This window comes from Mustela nivalis (assembly GCF_964662115.1).
Source record: "Mustela nivalis genome assembly, chromosome: 20".
NCBI classification, from domain to species: domain Eukaryota; kingdom Metazoa; phylum Chordata; class Mammalia; order Carnivora; family Mustelidae; genus Mustela; species Mustela nivalis.
In genome coordinates, this window is record NC_139039.1 from 2,823,665 (window position 1) to 2,844,447 (window position 20,783).

At 40.0% G+C, this 20,783-nt stretch overlaps 1 protein-coding gene across 4 annotated transcripts in view; it reads right to left on the reverse strand.

Annotated features, from left to right (window-relative positions):
- Positions 1-20,783, reverse strand: part of PSD3 (pleckstrin and Sec7 domain containing 3) — a 733,176-nt gene that overhangs the window by 535,818 nt on the left and 176,575 nt on the right. Inside the window, exon 1 of one of the 4 annotated variants that reach the window (XM_082715148.1) lies at positions 11,356-11,557. The exons of 1 other annotated variant lie outside the window; for it this stretch is intronic. Coding sequence is in view for 1 of the 3 variants with exons in the window: in XM_082715144.1 (XP_082571270.1) it covers positions 10,509-10,529 (21 nt within the window). In the remaining 2 variants the exon portion in view is untranslated. Of the gene's footprint in view, positions 1-10,508; positions 10,813-11,016; positions 11,558-20,783 lie in introns of those variants that run through there. 2 more of the 4 variants (XM_082715146.1, XM_082715144.1) reach the window with 2 other exon arrangements.

Sequence of the window (20,783 nt, forward strand, 5' to 3'; positions counted from 1 at the left end):
ACCCTACAACCCAGCAATCACTCTAATGGGTATTTACCCTAAAGATACACAAATGTAGTCATCCGAATGTTTATAGCAGCAACGTCCACAATAGCCAAATTATAGAAAGTGCCTAGATGTCCATCAACAGATGAATGGATAAAGAAGATGTAGTATATATATATATATACAATGGAATACTGTGCAGCCATCAAAAGAAATGAAATCTTAACTATTTGCAACAACGTGGATGGAACTAGAGGGTATTATGCTGAGCAAAATAAGTCAAGCAGAAAAAGACAATTATCATATGATCTCCCTGATATGAAGAATTTGAGAGGCAGAGTGGCGGGTTTGGGGGGTGGAGAAGGAAAAAAAATGAAACAAGATGGGATTGGGAGGGAGACACCATAAGAGATTCTTAATCTCACAAAACAAACCTAAGGGTTGCTGGGGGGAGGGGTGTGTGGAGAGGATGGTTGGGTTATGGACATTGGGGAGGGTACATGATATGGTGAGTGCTGTGAAGTGTGTAAGCCTAAGGATTCACAGACCTGTACCCCTGGGGCAAATAATACATTATATGTTAATAAAAATAATTTTTTAAAAAAGAAAAATATAGTGAAATCAAAAGAATAAATGAAACAGGTCTCTAAGACCGTTACATCACTCCAGGCAAACACAGCCTATACCTTTATCTACTTCAATCAGATGCTTCTGTCCTAAGGGAAAGAGCTGTGTGAAGAAATTCACAGGGACATATTACTCTTATCTTTTGTGCTCTAGGCTGTCATTTGCAAGAAAGCTGTAAGGAAAGCCACAAACCTGGAGTTCTGACCACCAACACTGTCTACAAAGTAGGGGAAAATTCCTTCCCTAAAACAGGAGACTCAACAAAACTCCACATTGAAGCCAACAGTATAACATGATAAGACCAGAAATCTGCCAACTCTGGAAATTCTACTCCACCATAACACAAGGCTAAATGTCAGAGCACCTACTCTGTCCATACATTTTTGGAAGGGTTCCTGGGCTTAGCTATCATGTGGTCTTCAATTCATTCATCGAACAGACCTTTACTAAGTGACCGCTATGTGCCAAAGCACCACACAAAGCAAACAATCCTCTTAGCAACCAGTGCACTACAGGCAATAATAATATAGGGTACAAGAAAGATCAGTTTTACCAATTAATAGCTGTGTGACTTTTTAAGAATGCAAATAATTCCCACCCACCCAGATAAATAACCCACCATCCAAGTTACATGGAGATCTATGTGGCTATGGGAGGCCTCCAGGGATTCAATGATGCTAAAAAAATTATGAACACATATTAAAGGGGAGGAAAAGAAGAGAGAGACTAATACTCTCAGGAGGATGGTGATAACCTTATGACATGAAAATGTTTATGAACCTGGATTAAATTTTCATAATGGAACTATCTCTAAAGAGGGAAGGGTAAAAGAATTTGGGTTCTGTTGGATCAAGATCAGTAGCTGTGGTAAGCAAAGTAGTCAGACTGGATCTGCTCTTTGTAATAACCCTCAGCGAAGGATGCTTGTCCCCTGGAGGCCACACCCACTAAAGAGGTCTAATTAAGTTCTAGGGGCAACCACTAAAAGGTCATTATTATCACCAGTTTAGATCAGAGTTTCTCAAGCACTCCTGATCCTTATCATGTGAAATGTTGATGAAAAGTGCCACTTCGGAACTACTGAACCAGACCTTCAGTTGGCCCTAGAAATCTAAAACCAGGTAACTCCTGTGATAGACAAATATGGGAAACACTATTTAGATCATAAAAATTACAGGGCCTCAAAAGAGGGCTTTTCCAGGTAAAGTCTCCTTTTCCTTTTATTTTTTTTTTTAAGATTTTATTATTTGACAGAGAGCAAAAAAGCAGGGGAGAGGGACAGAGGGAGAGTGAGAAGCAGACTCCCCACTGGGCAGGGAGCCCAATGTGGGGCTCCATCCGAGGACCTTGGGACCATGACCTGAGCCGAAGGCAGACATGTAGCCGACTGAACTACCCAGGAGCCCCATCCTTTTCCTTTTAAACAGTTTTCTGTTGAATCCAGGAGGAAAGCACGATTTTCTATACATAAAAGTCCATAGAGAAACGACTTCTAAGTTTTACTTTCAATCCACATGAAAGCTGTGCAACCCTGCCTGAGTAGCTTAAGCAAAGGTTAAATCTATCTTTTTCTCCAACCAGAAACAAACAAAATGACATTCATTACACAAGCCATTTTACAAGTCATTTTGTTGACTGACCTCAGTATGTATGTGAAGTGTGCTAAGCCCTCTTACGCTTTGCTTAAGATAAGGAACCTCACTTGCTTCAAAGGATAAGACAAGAAAATTAAAAGACTACCCACAGCATGGAAGAAGGTATCTGCAAAGCATATATCAGACAAGGGCCTTATATCCATATCCATATCCAATAAAGAACAGCCTTATATCCATATCCAATAAAGAAATTTTGCAGTTCAATAACGAAAAGACAAACACCCAATTTTACCAAGAGCAAAAACGGATCTAAAGAGACATCTCTCCAAAGAAGATATACAAATGGGCAACAAGCATATGAAAAGATGCTCAACTACATTAGGGAAAACCACAATGAATTAACACTCCACACCCATTAAGATGGTTAAAATCAAAAAAGAGAAAATAACAAGTGTGATGAGGATGTAGAGAAATGGAAGCCTTCACACATTGCTGATGGGAACGTAAAATAGTGCAGCCCCTGTGAAAAACAGTTTGGCAATTCCTCCAAGTGCTAAACAAAGAGTTAAAATATGACCCAGCAATTGCATTCCTATGTATATATATCCAAGAGAAATGAAAACATGTGTCCCCACAAAAACTTACACATGCATGTTCAAAGCAGCATCATTCCTAATAGACAAAAAATGGAAACAACCCATTATCAATGACTAAATGAAATGCGCCCTGTGTGTTCAAATGAATACTATTCAGCAATTAAAAGGAATGAAGTACAACACAGATGAGTACTGAAAACACTGTACTAAATTAAAGGAGACAGTCACAAAAGGCCACATACTGTAGAATAGACAAATCCACAGAAAGCAGATTATCACTTGCCTGGGTCAGGAGTGGGTGACAGCTAATAGGTCCAAAGTTTATTTTGAGGTGATGAATATGCTCTAAAGTTGACTATGGTGCCACATGCACAACTCTGTGAAAATACTGAAAAAGTCACTGAATGTACACTTTAAATGGATGAGTTGTGTGGTATCTAAATTTTGCTGTCTATAATAAAGTTGTTTTTAAGAATCCCACTTAAACCTTCATGACTTCAATTTTATCCTCTGAAAATGGGGACACACCTATCTTACAATATTGTAAAAAACATTTAAGAACATGTAAGTTCACACACATATACACTTCACATAGAGCCTGGCACATAGTAAATACAGAATATATGTTATTCATTCTCCTCTTCCTATCCCCACATTTTTGCCTCATTATGTCTTGATTTCATTGTGTTTTCACCACAAGTTACAAAACTCAAAAACTAGAATGTATTTCAACAGAGGCCTAACCATGAGAATTCTCTCATGATTTCACACATGCTACACTCTAGGCTATTCCTGTACACCTACCTGGAGAAATCCTGGAGCTTGCAAACAGGCTGTCCACCTGTCCAGTTTGTCACTAGAAAGTACTTGGGGGAAAAGAGTAAGATTTTTTTTTCCACCATTCCACTGTCTTACTGTGCTCTCTATCTCTAACGATAGTGCAAACGCACCTCTACTATTAAGTAGTTTTATAACCAAGCACATTCCTTGCCAGCATCTAGGCTATTTGGGCATCTTTCCTAGTCAGCTTCATCTACACAGAAAACCTATTGGACTTCCAGGACAGCTTTAAGGGGTCCCAGGAAAGACCTTAGCCACTTGGACATTGAGCATGACAGACCCTGATATTCACTGCAATGGTAGGGTGACCAAAGGGGACTTGAAATTATGAACTATCCACAGCTTGCAACCAAAAAAGTCAACTGTTCTTACTATTGAGGTAAGTTCTCAAACAACTCATTATTAATGTAATAGTAGACTCAGCAAGACCCTCAAGTTTTTCTATTTTATCAAAGATTTTCTTCCATCTTGCTGAGTACTGTCAACTGCAAGCTACCTGTTACACAATTTGTTCTTTTTCTTTTCCGGACTAGTTCCTACTGTCAAATACATTTTTGTTCCTTCTCATCACTTTCAAAGATTTTACCTCCACTTTCATTTCCATTAAAATCCCATGCTTCCATATACTCTCACTGCTTTTGTATGATCTGACATGATCAGGTGAATATGTGCAAAACTAAGAACTTAGCAAAGCCTCTTTGGTGAACACATCATAAGGAACCAGATGGTCAAGAGGGAAATGACTGCCCAGGACAGCCAATGCTATCTGTTAGTGTATTTTTGCTCTAGAGCTGTGTTATCCAAAATATTGGATGTCATATCCACATGAGGCTATTTAAATTCACCTAAATAAATAAAATTTAAAATTCCTAAATCTCATTAGCTACATTCCAACTGCTCTCAGTAGGTACATGCGGCTGCTGACTATCATACTGGACAGCACAGATATAGAATATTGCCAGGGTGCCTGGGTGGCTCAGTGGGTTAAAGTCTCTGCCTTCAGCTCAGGTCATAAATCCCAGGGTCCTGGGATCGAGCCCCGCATCAGGATCTCTGCTCAGCAGGGAGTATGCTTCCTCCTCTCTCTCTGCCTCTCTCTCTGCCTACTTGCGATCTCTGTCAAATAAATAAATAAAATCTTTAAAAAAAAGAAAAAAAGAATATTGCCATCATAGCAGAAAATTCTATTTAACAATATTGATAGGACAGAAACTCCATTGATTCTATAAAAGTTTTTTAAGTTCAGAGTTCTTAGGTACATTGTCAGTATTTACAGATTGTGAGGTCTGACTCTTAGAAGTACTGATATGCCTCTGAATGTTCTTGGCAGGTTTTCTTAGTGGTCAGTGGACAAGTTTTTTAGAGCCTAACATAGATCTTAGCATATCACATGATAAGTACTTAACATCTGCTGAATGAATGAGTAGCATATTAATGTCCATACTTCGGCTTCTGCCTTATTTTACTTACAGATATTAATTCAAGGAAAGCAATGGGATTTTTTTCTAACACAGGGGATTTTTATAGGAAGAAATAAGCATCAGCAGGTGGGGCAGGCAGCTCATACACCCTTGGAAACCACTAGAAATAAAGCTGAAAATAAACACCTGCCCAGAGCAAACTTTGATACTCAAATGAAAAGTTTCAGCCCCCCAAAAATATCTCGCTTATTGAAACACTCATGACTTTTAGAAACATGAAGGAAAGATCAGGAGAGATGCTATAAAAGATCACACAGCCTGTTGTCATTTCAGTATTTTCCTAATATAATTTTGTTAGGAAATATTATTAATCAAAAAGGCAGCAATCATTTAACTCCACTGTCAATGTCACTCACTCTTATACCTAGATTTCTCTTTCCCCGTGTCCTATAAGTGAGTCTATACTGTGTCTATCAAATAACTTCTTGGAAAGGATTACAAAAAAACATAAAAATTCAGAAAATGGTGTAAGTTTTCACACACCGAGAAAAGCGGTGCCATTGGTCCTTAACTAATAATCTCCTGAAGTCCAAACAAAAGCTACAGCTTCTATTTACATTTTTCTACTTGCCTTGTCCACAGACCAAATAGCCACAGGAAGAACCAAGCTGCTCCATTTCTTAGCAAATGTCTGGGAACAGAAGGTTAAGAGAAAAGGGAGCAGCTGCCGCCTGATCTTTTTATTAATGCCTCAGCTCATTCTCCATTCCCCTTCTCATTGTTTCAGGTTCCTTTTCTCAACAACCTAAGTCCTAGCTCGTGGGAAGAAAAAAACCCACAATTACCAAAAAAAAAAAAAAGTCGAGTTTACTTCTATGAGGTGATATAATTATAAGGTAAAATAGATGAGCCTTACATTCAATTTTAAATTGTGAATCTGCTTTATTTTGAATTCCAATCAATTGCTTATAACTTTACAGAACTCCTTACATAATCCATTTAGTGATTCCTTTAGAAATTAGGAGTGATTCTGAAAGAAAATTACACAACTTCCATCTCTTGGGCCAAACTACAATCCTGGTCCTACCACTTAAGCCAACATATACATAAAATAATGGCTGATGATAAGTCATCTAATTTCAGATTCTAAGACCTACAGAATCTAAATATGTGAGCCAAAATGTTCAGTTTCAGCAACACACAATACTAACTTTGAGGACATAAAAGCTGAACAGTAGTAGTTAAGAAAATTGGACTGTTGAATTTAAACCTCATTCTGCCACTTATTAGCTGTGTTACTTAACCTCTCCAGACTTGAGAGTGGAGATACTGACAGTACTGACCTCATGGGGTTGTCATGGGGACTAGAGGAGGTAATCTGTCAAAGCACACAGTGAGATCTCAATCAGCATTAGGAATGGTGGTAACAATGCATCTCCTGAAAACTTGAATTAGCTTTTCTAAAATGCTTAAAATAAGCATTTTCCAGAAGTGAGGACTTAAGATGAAACTTAAAGGAAAATATTGCTGCTCAGACAACCCACATGAAAATACTCTGTAAGTAAGAAAAGAGCCCCAGGCTCGGGTCAAAATGCTTACTTTTCCACTTACCCTAAATCCCTAACTCCAAGAATAAACTTGAAAACCATCCATCAGGGACGCCTGGGTGGCTCAGTTGGTTAAGCAGCTGCCTTCGGCTCAGGTCATGATCCCAGCGTCCTGGGATCGAGTCCCGCATCTGGCTCCTTGCTCCGCAGGGAGCCTGCTTCTCCCTCTGACTCTGCCTTCCACTCTGTCTGCCTGTGCTCACTCTCACTCTCTCTCTTACAAATAAATAAATAAAATCTTAAAAAAAAAAAATGTTTAAAGTGTGTGGGTTGGCTGGCTGGGAGGGGGACAAAACTTTAAAAAAAAAAAAAAAAGAAAACCATCCATCAACATGTACAATTGCTCTGACTCATATCACTGATTTGTGGCCAAAGAAAAGGGAGTTTCATACTAGACAGTTGTTCAAAGTCAAGCAAGCCCCAAGAAATAAGTGGCAGGCCCTGGCCAGGGCCTGACACCCACACAGAAGAAAAGGCAAGGAGCTAGTGACTCCCTCGCACCACAAGTTTGCCGAAGAGAAAAAATGTTTCACCACCTCTGTGCCCTGGATTGTCAACAAAGTCACTGCTGATTAGGCAGCAACTGGGCCCCAGTTTATTGACCTTCTGGGCCCAGCAAAAAAAACAAGGACTGCAGGGACATGTGCTATTTTTATATAAATAAGATAGCGTAAGCAAAGATTCATTATAGTTGAGTTACACCTTATTTTTGAAGGAAGCATGGAAATCTGGCGATCTGGATTTAAGAATAACTTAAATAACTCCAGGCCGTAAACTATCTTTTTTCTCCACTGTAAACTACAACAGTGATTGACATTGCCACTGTAGCCACTGCAACCAGCACTAATTTGCAGCATGTGAAAAATGTCTTTGGAAGATGGTCTCCTTGTAACTCTGAAACAAAGGAAAAGTACAAAGGGACACAACTCTCAAAATGTCACTACTAAAATTCTTTCCAGCAAGCCTCTGAGTATGCAATATCACAAACAACACAAACTGTCCAGGCACAGATACTCTGAACAAATGATCTGGAGAAATTCATCTGGATCCTGTTCTCCTCTAACATACGGTTAGGCTGGCTTAACTGTAAAAGAACTCAGAAAGAACTAAAAGGCAGTATTCAAGATAAATCACTTCCACTCTCAGCAAAGGGAAACTAAGGACTTCTGTGTTTGGCCCAGACTACAGGGGAAGAATCCCTAACTGCTGAGAACCCACAAAACAACAGTGATTTAAAGCTAGACTCGATCCCTAACATTCTGTGAGCCTGGCTCATAGCCTGAGGTAAGTGAACTTGGGTCACCTACTGATCACCAGATTATTTTTCACAGGATGCCTAAACTTCAATCATGTCTGAATTCATTTCTAAAAATTGGAAAGGGTCACCATCCATTACTCTCCTCCTAATCTAACCCAAGACCAAAGAAATGCTCTTTTCATAACTGCCATATGACAACATACCTCAGGTAAACCTCGAACAAACCAGTCTGGAGGCCAAAGCACATACACATTTTCATGTTCACATGGTTTTCCCCACAGCTTAACCATGACTGAGATTAACCCATTACCACACTGGCATGTTAGTTTATATATGAGACAGGACAGATGACTCCAGAATTTGTAAAGGAAAAAAAATCACCTCCAAAAGTAGTAACACCTTGACATTGTTTTAAATGTAACGTCAGACTAAAATCCCATTCATATTTTCCATCAGGATTAGCAAACAAATACAGAAATACCAACTTTTTTAAAAAAGTGAATAGAGCCACTTACTGAAAGTATCTCTGAATTTTCCTTTTCCAATGAACTAATTTTGTCTTATTTTTATTTCCAAGTTCCCAAGATTTGCTAGCCTAAAAGGACTTCCAAGTTATCCCATTTTTTAACTGCTACTATTTAATTAAAAGCAAAATTGAACCTCTTAAGTACAATGTACATAATAAAGCATGCATTATTCTTTGTTCACAAATGAAGTAAAGACTGTCAACAAAATTTTTTTAAAGCCAACACAAATTGAGATTTGCAAATCAAGCTTCTTATGCTTGCATTTTTAAAAATAACATTCAACTGTAGAATTTCACCTTTAAATAAGGTTATTTTAGCTTCGCAGCTTAATTGCTCTTGCATATTCAATAGCCAGGATAAGAGTGATGATTCCTTCACAAACACAAACTGAGAGACAGTCAGAATGTGAAGTTAAGAGTGCATCACTCTTATAAGTAACGCATATACATGTTTAAGCATGTTACCATAAAATGCTAGTGTTAGATAGCTCGGGGAAAGGATCTACCCAATCCCCTCAACCTACAAACGAAGAAATTTTTGCTAGAGGTTAAATGATTTGCCTAAGACAACAGCAAAAATTCAGTCAGTAACAAAACCTACAAGGCCAGTGTCCCCACCCAAGAGCCTTCCACAGTACCACTCTGCTCCTTTAAGTATGAAAAGCATAGGTTAATGAAATATCTGGCAAGACAAACCATGTGATATTTTGATATGTGATATGATACTGTGATATGATCTGTGAAAGGATACAAGAAAGTTGTTAGAAGGACATGTATCCAGCCACTAAAAATGGGTTGGGAAGATGTTAATTTATTCTGTATTGTTTTGCTGGTTCTGTTGAGCATACTGAATTTTCAAGAGGAATTTAAGGACTTTTTTAAAAAAATCTCTTGACTTGTAAATACTCTAAAAAAGGATGGTCGAAAACGTTTCTTGGAATAGGACAGAGAGCGCATTTCTCTTCCTTCCACAAGGAAACATCCTTTCCCCCCACACACAGAAAGACAGCCAAGCCCTCACCACTTCAAGGTCCAGCTCGCGGGCCCCTCCTTTGAGAGGACTTTCAAGCTCTCCTCGGTCTTGGTTCCTCCGTGGTAACCTCTACAGAAGTCTCTCCTACTAGAAAGCAGTTCCTTGACAGCAGAAATGCTGTCTTACTTACCTGGCTCCTGGGCTTTGCAAAATCCTTTGTATGTACTGAATTATAGCTAATGAAACGATGCATTCTTTCTCAGAATCCCACTTGGTGTCATTTTCAAGACCTGCCTTTTCCCTAGACCGACACCTGGACCCACTGAGGAGTTACTCTGCAGAGGAAACCCTGCATCCCACTGTCAGGCAAACCAGTTTCTGGAAAATATAATCGTAGCGCCCTTTCTGTGCCTAACACCCTTTTAACCCCGAGGAGAACAGTCGAACTCAACATTTAAGTCAACGACGACGACATTCTCAACCCGCGTTCTCCAAGTATTAACCTGAATTTTTTTTAAATCTCAGAACATCATTTGCTAGAACTTAAGCTGAAAACAGCAGATGAAAGTTAAATGCGTGTAAAACAGAATGAGACGTTTTTGAAAGCTACTGAGAATATCAGATCAAATAAGCTTCCCGTTTGCTCCCTCAATGCAAATTTGTTTTGGGTTTTGTTGCTGCTGCTACTGTTGTTTCGTGAAGAAAGAGAAACACGATCGCCCCTAAACACAGGAGATGACTTGGGCGGAGTAAAAACTGGCACATTAAGTCCTCTTCAGCGCTTTCTTCCTTTGATCATCTGCAAGGACGAGTCCTCCGGCTTTTCTTCCGAGTCAGATTTTCAAAGCTGAGGTGGAATTAAAACCTGAACCGTCACACCACAAAGTTGACCCTTCCTGGCTCCTAACCCCCCACAAAGAAAGAGCAAAAGGGAAAACAGTCACCAGAACCTGACATCAGGGCACAGACACCAGTGGCCCAGGGACTAAGGAGCGACAAAGCCCATCACACCCGCGACGGACGGCGAGCCCCGCGCGCGCCCCACACGCCCGTCAGCCCCCGGCGGTCCTCGAGCCTCACCGCGGCGTTTCTTCCTTCCATCTTCCATCGCCCGCGCCGAAACCGCCGCCGGGCGCTCCCGAGCGAGGGAGCCTCGGGCGCGACTGCAGGCGGGCGGGCGGCGCCGCGCGTTCTTTGTTGGGCTCCCGGGACCGCCGCGTCGCGGCGGGCGAGCAGCCCAGCGGCGGCGGCGGCGGCGGCGGTGCGCACCCTGGCGGAGGCTCCCGAGGCCGTTCGCCCGCCCGCGCCTCAGGCCCCCCGAGAAGGTCGGAGAGTGGGCTGCGGCGAGCGGCGGGGGGCGGGGCAGGCTCCGGGGGGCGGGGAGAGGGCGGGAGAGCGGGAAGGAGTAACTTCCCGAGGGTGGGAGGGGGTGGGAGGGGAGGCGGAGGGGGCGGTGCCCCAAGGGCGAGCGGGGGCGGTGCCCTGGGCCTCCTGCTGCTCGGTGCCCCGCGTTAGCCCACCGCCCCGCCTCCAGTCCGAGTGCGGAGCCGCGCCTGTTGCTTTGTCTTCCTCCCCGACAGTTTCCCACCTGAGGAAAGTGAGAGGCGCGTTCCGGGGCCAAGGGTCGGCGAGGAGGAGGAGCGCCGGGCAGCGAGCCAGCGGGTACACGCGCCCCGCTAGGGTCCGGGGCGGCCGGGGGGCGCCGAGGGAGACCCTTCAGATCGGGGTTGGGGTGTATTAGCCTCTTCGGGGGCTCGGAGGGCAACTAGCCGCCGCCGGAGTCCGGCGACCTCCCCGCCCGCCGCCCCGCGTGAGGTCCGCTCCCCTTAGGAGAGTGTCGCCTGGGCGGGCACTCACGGCTCCCGGCAGTCCAGTCTCGGGACCGTCCCACACCGAACGTGCCCGCAAGGGGGGGCGCTCGCTTAACTGCATTTTCCGTTGAAAGTGCCGAAGTCTCCTGCTGTTTCCCTCTTCCCTCGGTCGTGTGTGGCGAAGGCGGGGCCCGAAGAGGCGCCTCCTCCGGACGAGGAAGACGGAGAGCTGGAAACCACCCGGTCTCGGGTCTGTCGCTAGCTGGGGCGCTCCACCGCCCCTTCGACTCTCGCCGGGTCCACCTAGAGGCGGACGTCCACGCGGCCAGCGGCCCGGTGCTTACGTATGTTTGCGCCGCAGCTCCGTGTCGCCGAGGCCAGTCCGACCTCTTGGAATCGCTAGACGGTGTCTACATAAAGGAAAGCGGCTAAAAACCGTGGACCTGGCGTGAAATCTCTGCTCAGCTGGAAGTGTGCAGTGGGGCGGAGGGCGGGCGCCGTCCCCTGTTCCCATGATGCAGCCCCAGGTACCCAGCCGGACACCTCCTGTTCCCGCGGAGTCTCTCTCCAGCCCCCCCCCCCGTTGGATATACCCCCAAAAGCGCAGTCCCGAGGGCAACCGTCTCGCGTGTGATCCGCATCGGGTTCACGAGAAACAGGTGTCCCCGGCCTCACTGTTGCGGGAACCGCAAACTAACCCCCGCCGCGCGGCGGGAGCTCTCCGGCCCTGCCTCCAAAACACGGTCCGCGTCTCCCACACGGAGTGTCCTGGGAAGCCACAGTCTCCATTCTTTTTTTGGGACAGGAGTTAGGCCACCATCCTCAGTATTTTCCAGCTACAGGGAACAATTTCAAATACCTCAGAGGAGCCTCCGGGAGTCCCTTCACCGGGCTTAGAATTAGAGGGTAGCACCTAATGAGGAGTAGCGCGAGGTTCCCACTCTCCTCATACTCTCACTTCTTTTTATAGCTTTGATCTGACGGTAGGGCCCAATATTGTGGAACAGGATCTCGGGACCATTTCCTTAAAAACCTGCATATGGGGTAGAGGTTTATCTGACATGCACTTTGATATCCTTTAGTATCTATTGCCTTGACACCTCAACTGAACCTGAGACAGAGCCTTATTCTACCACCCTCTTAAGCTTCTTAGCTTGAAAGTCCTAGCACTTTGTTTTCTCACTGTAAATATGTGTGCGCATATGTTTACATGGACATTTAAGTATTCACATTATATATTGTACCTCCGGATACAGACAATCGTTTTTGTTGTAGATTCATTGAAGGTGAGGATTCTGAAAGTTTGGGTACGCTTGTGGACAGATATCACTGGAAAAGATCCCATATCTACATATATCCCAATCTACCATAACCACATTGTGCGTATTGAGACAACTCATGTATTCCTCGTACATATCCTGTCCAATTTGATAACTACTAGTCACATGTAGCCTTTTAAATTTAAACGAATTAAAATTCAGTTTTTAGCCATATTTCAAATGCGACTGATCACTCCTATATTTAGACAATGCAGACAGAACATAGCCATCTTCATAAGAGTTTTGTTGACAGCCCTGACTCACGCAGGGTTTGGCACATAGGTGACACTGAATAAATGACAAATGAAAGTTCAGTCCAAGAATACCATATGACTGATTTATTTTTCTGAGAAGATAAAACTTTTTACTGCAATACTATGGACCAGCTCAACAATTAAAAACAAAAACCAAATCCTCACATAGCTACAGCTGCTTCTCTTCCAGCTTCACCAGAAAATGCTTTATCATTAGGATAATTGCTCAAAATGTTTGGGGAAAAGTCCCTATTTCCCTCAGAAAACAAATCACTATTTTCAGAATCATTCAACAAATGAAAAGGAATTCTTTCAAAAGCAGTGTTTGTATTGAAGGGGGATTCCACAGAAAACATTTTTTTGCTGAAATAAGCATTTCACTTATAAGATTTTTTTACACTGTATAAATGACCTATGGAAATTGCCAATGCTGTGTGCCTTCAAAATGTAAAAGTAACCAGTCATTTCTCCAAGAAGAAAGCATAAGATAGTAACAGGCTGCTCTACAGTGATGAGAGGAGACAATGAAGATGACCCCAGGAGCCTCTAGAATATTGAACAAGAATCAGACAATAGGTTCTCAACCCACTCACTGTCTAATCATGGAATGGGACCTTCTTATCCTTAGGCTGTCATTTCCTTTTCTATTACTGGGAAAGATTGGCCCTCCCACTTGAAAAATTGTAGCAATTGGGAGTTTAAAGAGCTTTCAATTAAAAGTATTCTTTATTTTCATGATCCTCAGTCTTTTTGCCAAGTCTTTTAAGTAACAGTGGCAAACCCCAGGAGCTGAATGCTCTGAATTGTGACCCCAAGAAATCCAGAGCAGACAGCACTTTCCAGAGGGTATGAACAACACCTTATTCATTCGTTCATTCACTTATTCATTCATTCATTCATTCACTTACTTTTTGTCTCCATCACAGAGCATATTGACTAGCACAGAGGAAGTACTCAACAAATGTTCACTGAATGAACAAATGTAGAAAAGAATCCTCTCTCCTTGTTTTGGAAAGGAGTAAATATGTTTAAGAATTCCTTTGATTTCAGTGACTCTATAGAGAATAATGTTAGTAAGCACTATCAGCACAGATGTAAGAGAACTTTGAATAGAACTCTCCTCACAAAATACATGCATTATGAACTCTTAAAAATTTCTGTAAATTTAAATGTTTCTGAAAGGAGAAAGATCTATCAGTTTTCTATTTCCCATAAAGACTCTCATTCTAGATACAACTGTTGAATTACTTGCAAGAAGTGACACATTCCTGAGGCTGAATTCTATCAGAGTAGCTCTTTTTGAGTCACGTCATCTCTAAGATCTGTGAGACCAGCTGTTTTGATATATTGATTCATATAAATCCAGCCAGGAATACTGGAGGAAAGAGTCTTTCCCTTTAATATCAGCCTTATTGAGGTACAATTTGCATACACCAAAGTTCAATAATTTTAAGTATTATGGCACTGTGATTTATAAGAAATTATGTATTTCATCTTTGTCCTTGTTCCTGGCACAGAACATCCTAAAACCTTCAAAATTTCCTAAGGGACTAGAGCATTAAAATGCCTTTTGGGGCACCTGGGTGGCTCAGTCAGTTAAGCGTCTAACTTTGGCTCAGGTCATGATCCCAGGATCATGGCATGGAGCCCAGGCTCTGGCTCCCTGCTTCACAGGAAGTCTGCTTCTCCCTCTCTGTCTACCCCTCTCCCCCATCTTGTGCTCTGTCCCTCACTCCTCTCACATAAATAAATAAATTTTTTTCTAAAAAAAGTCTTTTGTTTGTTATTGAGGTAACTTTTGGACCTCACCTGAAGATGGGACTGGTTGGTTTGTTGCCAGGAGAATCAACAACCTTGTGACTATAGGGTTGGAAATTTCAATACCAACTCCTGACCTGTAGGAAGGGGAGAGGGGCTAAAGGTTGAATCGTTGCCCAAAACTAATGAACTAATCAACTGTGCCTATGTAATGAAACCTCCACAAAAACCAAAAAGCACAGGTTCAGGAGCTTCCAGGTTGATGAACATTTGGAGATTCCAAGAGAGTGGCTTACTCAGAGAGGACATGGAGGCTTGGTGCCCTTTCCTCAGACTTTGCCCTTTGCATCTCTTCCACCTGGCTGTCACTCAGTCCTATCCTTTAATAATAAACTGGTAATCTAGTAAATAAACTGTTTCTCTTAGTTATGTGAGCTGCTCTAGCAAATTAACTGAAGCTGAGGTGGAGGCGGTGAGAAACTTCAGTCTACAGTAGTTTGGTCAGAAGCCTGTATGGCAACCTGGGCTTACGGTTTCTGAAGGGAAGGGGGCAGTCTTGCCATAAATCCCTTAAGGCCTAAGTCCTTTATATTTTATGATGTTGTCTCCAGGTAGATAGTGTAAGAATTGAGTTGAATTATAGAATACCCAGCTGATATGGGAGAATTGCTTGGTGATATGGGGGGAAAACTCATACATGTTGGAACTGGTGATCAGAATTGTTAAGTATACAATTCAATGAGTTCTGCCAAATGTATAGAGTTGTGTATATCACTACTACAATCAAGATATTTTGCCTCCACCCTCCCAACCCCCACCGCCTAAGTTCCAGCCTCTTTGCAGTCAATCCCTCCCTCCAAACCCTGGATCCTAGCAACTACTGATCTGCTTTTCTGTTTTGCCCTTGTAAAATTCCACATAAATGAAATCACATAATAAGACATTTTTTGCTATCTACCTTCTTTCACATAGAATAATGCTTTTAAGATTCATGCTTTTTTTTTTTTTTTTTTTTTTTTTTTTTTTTTTTTTTTAGGTAGAATGCCCAGTGTGGGCCTCAAATTCATGACCCTGAGATCAAGAGTCACATACTCTACCACTGAGCTAGCCAGTTGCCCCCCATGCATGTTTCTCTATGGGTCTGTAGTTTATTCCTCTTTATTGCCCAGTAGTGTTCCATTGCATGGATACATAACTTGTTTTTTTACCCTTGATGGACATTGTGTTGTGTCCAGTATTGGGCTATTATAAAGAAAATGTATGACTATATATGTTCAAATTTTTTGTATATGTATGTTCTTTCTTGGATACTCAGATATTATACTGCTGCTTATGTGGTATATGTATGTTTACTTAAAAAGAAATACCAAATAGTTTTCCAAATTGGCCATATTATTTTACATTCCCATTTGCAAGGTTTGAGAGCCCAGTATTCTACATTGTTGCCAACATTTGGTATTATCAATTTCTTTTTTCAGTTTTGGCTTTGTGTGTGTGTAGTTAATAGGCTGTCACTGTTGTTTGACTAGCATGTCTTAATGATGAATGGTATTGAGCATCCTTCTACGTGCTTATTTCCAATTTCTATGTCTTCTTTCCTAAAGTGTGTGTTTAAAACTTTTGCCCATTTTTTAAAATGGATTATTTTTTTATTATTATTGAAATTTAAGAATTCTTATATATCCTGGATACAAGCTGTATGTCAGATACATATTTTGTAAATATTTTCTTCCTGCCTCTGTCTTGGCTTTTCATTTTCTTAAGTTTCTTTGAAGAACAGAAGTTTTTAATCTAAATGAAGTCTAATCTACCACTTTTTTCTCTTATGATTTATATTTTTAGTGTCCTAAGAAATCTTTGCCTAACATAATGTCAGAAATATTTCCCCTATGTTTGTTTCCAGAAGTTTTATGGTTTTAATTCTTATGTTTACATAATGACTTAATTTTTATATATGGCATAAGTTAAGGGATAGCCAGTTGTTCATTATTCTAATACTGTTCATAAGATTATCTTGAGATGGGGTAGTGTAAATATTTTAATTTTGTTCTTCCTTTGCCTCCTCTAGGTTTTTTGTATTTCCATATAAATTTGAAAATCAACCAGTCAGTTTCTTTAAAAATGCCTACTTAAGATTTTGATTGGGATTGTACTGAATCTATAGGTCAATTTGGAGAGAATTGAAAATCTCAACATCACTTAGTCTTCTGAAATGTGAAGATGTTATATATACATCCATTTATTAAGATCTCCTTTGATTTCTTTCATCAGTGTTATGTAGTTTCTAGTGTATACTATTTGCACATATTTTATTAAGTTTACACCCAACTGTCACATGATTTTTCATGGTATGTAAATGTTATTATTTTCTTGATTATACTTTCAAATATTTTGCTATTAATACAGAAAAACAAATTTTGTTTTTATATATTGATCTTGTGTCCTGTGACTTTGCTAAACTCATTTATTCTACTAGCTTTTAAATAAATTCCTTACAGTGTTCAACATAGCTGATCATGTCTTTTGTGAAAAAAGATAGTTTTACTTCTTTCTTTCTTACATTGATCAGGAACTTTAGTACAGTATTAAATCCAATTGTAAGAGTTCTTGCTTCATTTCTGATCTTAGGGAGACGGCATCTGTTTTTCCCTATTATGTATGATGGTAGCTACAAGTTTTTAGTAGATGATTTTTATCAGGTTGAGGAAAGTCTCCTACTATTCCCAGTCTACTGTGATTTTTTTCTTTCTTTCTTTTTTCTTTTTTTTAAATCATGAATGGGTTTTGAATTTTGTCAATTTTTTTTTGCATCTATTGAGATATTTGTATGATTTTACTTTCTTATGCTCTAATCTCAGAGAATTACACTGACAGATGTTCAAATGTTAAATCAACACTACATTTGAGATAAACCTCCTTTGATCACCATATATTACTGCATTAATCTGCTAAAACAGCTATAACAGAATAATACAGATGTTGTGGCTTAAACAACAAAAATGTATTTTCTCACAGTTCTGAAGTCCAAGATTAAGGTCCCAGGAGGGTTTGTTTCTAGTGAGATCTCTCTTCTGGGCATGCAGATACCACCTTCTTACTATGTCCTCACATGGTCTTTCCTCTGTGTTTGCACATTCCTGGAGTCTCTTCCTCTCTTATAAGGACACCAGTCTTATTGGATTAGGTCCCCACACTTATGATCTCATTTAACCTTAAAAATCCCTCTCTCCAAGTACAGTCACATTGGGCTTAGGACTTTAGATTTGGGTTTTTTTTTTTTTTTTTTGCAGGGGGGACATAATTTAGTTCATAACAATTATACCTTTTATATGTTTCTGAATTCAATTTTTTATATGTTTCTGAATTCAAGTATAATTATTTATACTATCATTGTGATATGTTATTGAAGGATATTGGCCTGACATCTCCTTTCTTGTACTATATCTTTCTGATTTGAATATCAGAGTAATGCTGGCCTCATAAAACAGTTGGGAAGTTGTTTTTTTCTCTCCTACTTTCTAAAGGAGTAAGTGTAGATCAGTATTATTTCTTCCTGAACTGTTTGGTATAATTTACCTGTAATGCCATCTGGACTTGGAGGGTTTTTTTTGGAAAAGGTTTTTAATTACAAAGTTAATTTCTTAAAAAAAAATGCATGTATATGTATGTGTGTATATACACACACACACAATTACATGTAGTAATAACATACAAATATGTATGGCTATCTATTTCAGGCTATCTAGTTCTTGAGTGAACTCCTAAAGAACTTGTCCATCTTATCTACAGTGTCAAAATCCATTGGAATAAATGTTTTCATTGCATTTCCTTATTATCCTTTTAATATGTCTATGATCTCTAGTCATGTTCACACTTTTATTCTTGATATTGGTCATTTGTGTCTTCTCTCTATTTTCTCCTCATCAGTTTAGCTAGAAACTTGTCAATTTTATTGATTTTCTCAAAGAATCAACTTTTTGTTTCATTTATAGTCTATAGTATTTTTCTATTTCCTATTTTACTGATTTCTGTTTTTATTGTTTTTGTGTCCATTTGTCTTCTTACTTTGGATTTAATTTGCTTCTCTTTTTCTAGCTTCTTAAGGTTGCAGCTTAGAGAGATCTTAGGTTTAAGCCAGCAACAAAGAAAATAAGATATATTATAAGCAAGTATAGACTGTAGAAAGGTTAGGAGGTGGGGCATCCAGGCAAAAATATGAAGCCAATGTCTTACAGAGCACATCTTCAGATTCTGTAAATACTCCCCCAATGTGCACACACACATACATACATACACACAAACACACACTGCAGAATAATGCACTCTTCCCTACTCAGCATTTATCTTCTCCAGTCCCATATCAACTTAATTCCTAAAGTTTTACCACTTTTTCATTCTTGAATTACACAAATAGGAGAAATTCAACATGATAATTATTACAGCCTCTGAGGACCATCACAACTTTGATCATAGAAAATGTACCTGGATAAGCTGCTTTCCCCTTCTTCAACTCATTTCTAAATATGGCCCATTGTTATGGAATACTATGGCAGAAACAATCCCATGTGTTTACCAGCCCATTTTAATTTCCTCCTAGGCATGTTAGGAGAACTACATTTCCTATCCCAAAGGTAACTAAATGAGACCATTTTACTAGTTTTGGTCAATGAAATGTCACCAGAAGTAATATATGCCACTTCAAGGCCCGACACCCCAAAACTTCCTTGTTCTCTTCCTTATCAGGAAGTTGCCAATGCCCAGATCAATCAGAATATTCACCAACATACATTCTGTGAAGTAAGTGAGAAATAAACTTCTATTGTGTTAAGCTACTGAAATTTACAGGATTTTCTCTTAGAGCAGGAACATGATTAATACCTAGCCCCAATACACATAATCAAATACCAATAATAAGCATATTATTTTGAAAGCTATAAGAGAAGATATGTGAATCATGTATCCTGAAAGCAGTTACCAGTTCATTCACACTTGCCATACTACTTCTAGAAGTAAAATCACAACAGGGAACAGGGTAGTATATAACAAATTTAAACTCATTCTATTATCTATCCTGATGAACTGATCTTTGTTTTTTGACACAATAAAAGTCAAGAACAACTTGAAAAAGTTCTAAACATATATGTAGGTGAAGGTATTCCCTGCCTCCCCAACAAACGATCTTTTTATAAGCTCTCCAATAAGGAGACTTGGGATGAAGTTCATTAACAAGAATATTAGATTCACCATAGTGTAGTTAGGTGTTACTTGTGAAGAAAGTGGGTGACATTCTGATGACAGGTTTGTTTCTGTATGTTATCTAAATGGTGGTGGCATAATAAAACCAAAAGCAAGGAATTCGACTTCATAGACCAAACTAAAAGGACATTAGAGATTATTTAACTCAATCTCTTTATTTTACAGATGAGGAAACCCTCTTATAGACTCTTGGAATAGGTTGCAGGACAACTGTTTGAGTCAAATCATCATAACATTTTACTATAAAAATTTAATAATTGGATACATCCAATATCTGCTCTATTTTAGAGAGATGATCACTTTCTGAGGGGAGTCCCTTCTGCCATTCAACATGACTTGGGAATGGGATGCTCAGGCCACTGGACACCTGGAAGGAGGGGACCACTGGAGGATGCCAACCTGAAGCCAGTGAGTCATATCTGGCATTTTATTCTAATCGCCATCTTCATTTGTCAAATGAGTACAAATAAAAATGATTGTACCTTATAGAAAAGACATTAAGATTTGTGGAGCAATTTTTATCTTTGAAAAATTAACATTTTATCCTCTTACACTACCCCCAAACACACACGCGCGCGTGCGCGCGCACACACACACACCTAAAAATGAGTTATAGTTTATCTATCCCTTAAGTTATATGTTAAATATAATATTTAGAGACAAAATTGAAAGCCAAGTTGATTTATTTTATGATTTAAGTTATACTTATTTGCTGTGGAGATTTTTTCAAGTAATAAAATATGTCCAAAGAAATTATTAGTAATTTGTAATTGATGGTTATTCAGCATTAATATCAGAGTGTAGAATTCACCTCTTATTTTGTTGTGAATATGCCCACATTTTTGCCAAAAAAATTCTGAGACTATACACATTAAGAGGGAAGGCAATTTTAATGTTTTAAATTTTTTTTGTAAAAATGTTGCATAAATGTCTCTCTCTTTAACACACACACACACA